The 6,562-nt window shown below is 32.8% G+C and overlaps 1 protein-coding gene across 1 annotated transcript; it reads right to left on the bottom strand.

The window, feature by feature from the left end:
• Positions 1-1,400: 1,400 nt before the first annotated feature.
• LOC145106789 (uncharacterized) lies at positions 1,401-2,066 on the bottom strand. The gene has a single exon (XM_079043717.1). The coding sequence runs from the start codon at positions 2,064-2,066 to the stop codon at positions 1,401-1,403; it is 666 nt and encodes a 221-aa protein (XP_078899843.1).
• Positions 2,067-6,562: the final 4,496 nt, after the last annotated feature.

The raw sequence follows: 6,562 nt of genomic DNA, 5'->3' as shown, positions 1-6,562 counted from the left end.
TGATTTTGTTGTAATCTTTTTTGGTGACTACTTACAAACCTATCGACAGCAAGATACCAAGTCTCGTATTGCCGGACATCATGTTTCCATTTCCGTAGGATTCTAACTTGTAGCGGGCCTCCAATACCATCAGTCTTCAAGTCAGAGATGCTCGTCATGAGTTGTTTGCGTTTTCTAATGGAAAGAAATATGTGAAAATCAGTGTTATATTCAGAAAAGAATAAGAAATTCTATAGATATGTAAATTATGTGGAAGCAATGAACAGCAAAAATGATTTCAAAAAGTAGTAATGGTCTTTAGAAAAGGGTTCACGAAAGGTATGGCAGGTAGTGATACTATAGACCTCTGTTGAAGTAAGTTTCTGCAGTAAATCTTTGAAGACAACATTTTTGGTTTGATTCTCTTCCACTGTGTCATTGGTCTTTATTAGTATTTTTATGGAATCTGGTGATGTTGCTCGGGATAGTGCTACATAAAGTTGTCCGTGTGCGAAGACGGGCCGTGACAAATAGATTCCTATTCTACGCAGTGACTGTCCTTGACTCGTGTTGATAGTCATCGCGTAACAAACATTCACTGGAAACTGTTTTCATGAAAACGTGAATGGAAAATCTGATGATTTGTGTATGAAATTTATCCGTGGTATATATGTACGTTTTCCAATGCAAGTGTCGGTTATGATGGTTGCTTTGATAACGTTTGGTAACAATTGGGAGACAATGAGTCGAGTACTGTTACATAAACCTTCCATCTGATTTATGTTTCTTATCAACATTATTGGACAATGTATTTTAACTGTAAGCTCATGTGGTGGTATTCCTGGAAAGTTTAGTTGGTTTAGGTATTCAATTGGATACAAGCCTTCCATATCTGATGTGTGCTTTCTATTTGGTTCCACGATGTTTGTATTATTGTATGTCCTACCACTTGTTCTCACGATTTTTAAAATGTGGGTGTTTATTTCGTCGGCTGTCTCATTTGTAGGAGAAACTATTGCTCTTACTGAAAGGTCTGCAGAAGTGGGGTCGATAAGTATACCATCTCCATAAACAAAATCTATCAACGTCTGTAGAGAGTTTGGAGTGGCAGATATTAGGAGTGAAGATGGAATTTGTACCCAACTTGAATCACGTGGGTCATCTTTATCTGGTACACCTATGACTCCATCTCCAATAGCTAGCAACCATCTTGCAAAGGCTGATGTGGACATTGAATTTTGGGTTGTTATGTCAGACGATTGTAGTCTCATGTTTGTATGTAAAATCCGAACTATGAAATATGGCCATAGGTATGAACTCGGTAAAGTTAGTGGAATAATTTCCGAACGCGTGCTTTTTGGTACAACAGGAAGAGTCTGGCGGAAATCACCACCAAGAAGCATCGATATGCCTCCAAACGGCTATTGATCACAATCTAGCACATCTCTAAGTGAGCGGTCCAAAAATTCAAAGCACCTTCTGTCACTCATTGGTGCTTCATCCCAAATAATGAGTGTTATATGTTGCATAAGTTCACCAAGGAAGGTGCGTTTTTTAATATCACATGATTTTTCGTCTGTTAAGTCGATAGGTATCTTGAATCTTGAATGTGCAGTTGTTCCAGAAGGTAACAAAAGTGACGCAATTCCAGAAGCAGCAACAGCCAATACAATCTTTCCTATGGATCTGAAATAGGAAAGAATGGTTGTCCATAGGAATGTCTTGCGGGTACCCCCATGTCCATAAACAAACATCAGTATTTGTTTTTTGTTTTCTATGGAACTGACAACTGTGTTATAGACCGATCGTTGGTCACTGTTTAGTTTTGGCACCAGCTCATTGTGCACTTTCAGCAGCCCTTCCTTGTCATAGCTCAATTCTTCCAGTAGAAGCCGATTTCGTAAAATACCAATGACATCAGCTGAAGGAACAGGAAGGCCAAAGTCTCCCATTGGTTTGGATGGAACAGCGGAACGGAGGATGTTATCTAAATCATGAAGCAACTGTTGTTCAATTATGTCAGCAGCTGAAGCAACATTCTTATATGGTATTTGGAGTTTCAAGGTATGTAGATAGTCATCTTTCATCTTATCACATGCACTTTCCCATAGTAAACGTGGATTGTTGACCTCACAGAAAAGCAGTAGGTGGCAAAAAAGGGATCGTAGCTATGATGCGGTTACCCAGATGGAAGCTTCTGTGAAACAGGTAAGCCATTCAATATCATCCCCTATTAATCCAAGTGCATTGCAAGCAGCCCGGAAGGTTGGGTAAACGGTACCTCGTACGGTATGCAAATCTTGAAACGATGTACATCCCTTTTGGTGACAGAGTAGCATCTGTAGGTAAAATAATTCACCAGATGTAGGATGCACGAATACAAGCCGACCGACTGTTTTTGTTGACTCATAAACTCTTCGACTCCATGACTTAGATGACTTTTCCCATTTGTAAGATTTTGGATAATCTAGGTATGTCAAATCATGAACTTTTGCATCTCTTGCATTACTTTCAAACCACGCAAGTAGGGTGGTAGTACTGCCGTTCGGATTTGATAGGACTTCAGGTATTGTGTTTTCTCCATTGAACAGTAATTGATGCATGTTTTCCTCATGTACAGTTAGAATCTATACAGCTGGATGACGATGATGTATACGGAAGTCTAAAATCCGCCATGCTTCTTCGTGTGGGCATATGTAGCGCCCATTCAAAAAGTTATGTACCTCGTTTATAGTACATATATCTTCATTTTCGGATCTGTTATGGGTAGCAGTGGGTGGCACTGCAGATGGCTGATTGGTTGATTCTGCCTTTTGGAGAGTGTATCTTATGCGATCAGCTCCTTTGGAAATATATTTAAACAGGTACTTAATCATCATATTCCAGCCACAGTATTCAACATTGATGTGTGCACGGAAACGGGAACAAAGCCTTTTATTGTAGGGCACGACATATCCATTGTCTACAACATGTCCATATTAGGTAGTATGATGTACATTTGCGCTACGTTTGTACCGTACATATCCCTCTCTGTCAAAGAATGTACTGTCAACAAAGGGTCTAGGGAAATGTTTAGTACATTTACCATCTCTCATACATGGAGCCTTTTCATTAAGCGGTCCACACAGGACATGGATCATGCAGCTTGTTATCGTCTCGTACAATTCTGCCTCGTTAATTGGATCCGACAACTCTGCTGTAATATATCTGTCAATATCAATTAGATTTTTTATTCTGTCTGAACTGTTTACCCAAAGTAAAGTATGACAATGCGGAAGACCTCTCTTCTGGAATTCAATAGTGTACAAATCTGTAATTATGAAGAATTTTCAAAATATTAACATTTAATATTTTTCTATTTCTAAATAAGTGTGTAAGCATACATTGAAGTTAATATCTGAACAGATATCAAACTGAAAACATATCATATTTAATGGAATAAAGATAAAAAAACTAATAATAATAAAAAATATATATTAAAAAGTAGACATCTTTCAGATAGATATGGAATCTAATGTAGACCTGTTATAGTATGGAGAGAAGCATATGAGAGCATAAAGTAAAAGCTTTCATGACTGACAAATAACAGGAAGATTCTATCTCTACCAAATTATAACTAAAAAAACATTAAAAAATACACTTAAAAACAAACTGTAGTGAATATGTTAACAATCTGTTACCAAAATTCAAACACAAATGCTAGTACATATAGAAAGCTATATGAATCAAATAAAATATGGATATTGTGAACAGTCTCATACCATTATAACATGACATCTTAATGATTTCATGCTAAAAATAAAAGGGAGATACAAAATTAGCATATAAAAGATACCAATATATTAACGAACATTGAAAATTCAATTAAATATACTTTTGCCAAATACGGGAACGAAATATTATATATTATGGAATGTAATAGAGTGTGTTAGAAAACTAACAGATACAAAAAGTCAGAAAGAGAGTGAAAAAAAAAATGGAAAAAAAAACCAATAAAAACTGAAAATTATTATGTATGAATAAAGAAGAATATTTCGAATGTAATATAGCATGTGTAGGAAGATATGGAATGTAATGTATAACTGTTATAATATGGCAAAAAAGTTACAAATAACAGGAAGATTCTATCTCTACCAAATTATAACTAAAAAAACATTAAAAATACACTTAAAAACAAACTGTAGTGAATATGTTAACAATCTGTTACCAAAATTCAAACACAAATGCTAGTACATATAGAAAGCTATATGAATCAAATAAAATATGGATATTGTGAACAGTCTCATACCATTATAACATGACATCTTAATGATTTCATGCTAAAAATAAAAGGGAGATACAAAATTAGCATATAAAAGATACCAATATATTAACGAACATTGAAAATTCAATTAAATATACTTTTGCCAAATACGGGAACGAAATATTATATATTATGGAATGTAATAGAGTGTGTTAGAAAACTAACAAATACAAAAAGTCAGAAAGAGAGTGAAAAAAAAATGGAAAAAAAAACCAATAAAAACTGAAAATTATTATGTATGAATAAAGAAGAATATTTCGAATGTAATATAGCATGTGTAGGAAGATATGGAATGTAATGTATAGCTGTTATAATATGGCAAAAAAGTTACACTTAGAACTAAAAAAATAAAATAAACAAAAAAGAGAAAAAAAAAAAAAAAAGTTAACTGTCAATCGTATAATCTATATACTTTGAATGTAATATAGCATGTGTAGGAAGATATGGAATGTAATGTATAGCTGTTATAATATGGCAAAAAGGTTAGACTTAGAACTAAAAAAAATAAAATAAACAAAAAAGAGAAAAAAAATTAAGTGTCAATCGTTACGTATGAATAAAGAGAAGTGTTTGTAAGCATCAACTGGTTTACTGCATTAAGTAAAGTATGTGTAAAATAAAATCTTCAAGAATCAGGACGAAACCATGTACCAGCATGAACTAAAACCTTTTATTGCAGCCAAATAACAGGAGGATTCAATATCTACGAAATCATAGCAAAAAAAATATTATAAAACACACCTAAAGCAAACACTAAAAAGTATGTTAACCATTTGTTAGTGAAATTGAAAGACAAACGGTAACATATGTACAAAGGGGTACCTTTGGAAATGATCATTAATATGATTGATGTTTGCAAAGACATATAGATGGATATGAAGCGAATAAAATATGAATCATGTAACCATTGGAATACTGAAATCACATCACGTATTAATGATTTCATAGTAACAATAACATTATATTTAAAATATATCTCAAACGAAGACAAAATGCAAAACATATATGCTTCAATCTCACCAAATGTTTTGTTCTGTTTTAGAAACCGAACAAACTCATGAACTTTGATGTTGAGGACTATAGCAGTGATATCTGGTCTACTGTGGACATCTCTTTGCATATGCGTATCCATGTACTCTGTTATTTCTGCCCACTTCACATTACATGTAAAACGGATAAACCATTGTGGATTGCCATAGACCTTATATATAGAAAGCAGATCAACAGGGAAATAACAACAAAATTAAATTTCTACCAAATTATAAAAAAAAACCACTAAAAAACATAGTTGAAAACAAAGGGTAAAAATGTAAAAAAGTATATTAACAAACATATGTAAAAACAAATATCGAAGAATATGTTAACTATTTCTTACAAAATTGGAAATACAGATGGTAACATATCTACGAAGGGGTAGATTTGGAAATGATGATTAGTATTATTGATATCTACATAGACATATAGCCTACATGAATCAAATAAGCTATGCATCATGTACAAAACTGTGACAGACCGGAAAAAAGGGATGTTTTGAATCTAATACAAAACTGTGACAGACTGGAAAAAAAGGATGTTTTGACAGGTACAAAACTGTGACAGACTGAAAAAAAAAACAGAAATAAAAAAAACTAAATAAATAAATAAAAACCAAAAACTATTATCTATGAATAAAAAGGGATGTTTTGAATCTAATATACGATTTCCAGCCAGATATGAAATGTAATGTATAGCTCTTATAGTATCTTACAAATGTGAGAGCTAAAAGCATAAAAAAAAATTAAATAAATGTAAATTATTACATATCAGTAAACAGCCGTGCTTGCAAAAAACTAAATAAATAAATAAGTAAATAAAAACCAAAAACTATTATCTATAAATAAAAAGGGATGTTTCGAATCTGATATACCATTTTCAGCCAGATATGCAATGTAATGTATAGCTCTTATAGTATCTTACAAATGTGACTCGTAAAAGCATTAAAAAAATGTAAATTATTACATATGAGTAAACAGCCGTGCTAGAAAGCATCTACTGATTCAGTACATTGACTAAAATGTGTGTTAAATGAAATCTTCATGGATAAGAATGAAACCATATGACAGCGTAAAGTAAACATTTTTATTAGAGGAAAATAACATGGAAATTGAATTTGTACCAAATGATAACAAAAAAACATTAACAAACATAGGTAAAAACAAATATTAAAAAATATCTTAACTGTTTGTTACAAAAATTGAAAGACAAATGGTAACATATCTATAAAGAGGTAGATTTGGAAAG

Source organism: Lactuca virosa, chromosome 4 (genome assembly GCF_052849685.1).
Source record: "Lactuca virosa cultivar CGN04683 chromosome 4, Lactuca_virosa_CGN04683_v6, whole genome shotgun sequence".
NCBI lineage: Eukaryota > Viridiplantae > Streptophyta > Magnoliopsida > Asterales > Asteraceae > Lactuca > Lactuca virosa.
This window is presented reverse-complemented; position numbering and strand designations above follow the sequence as displayed.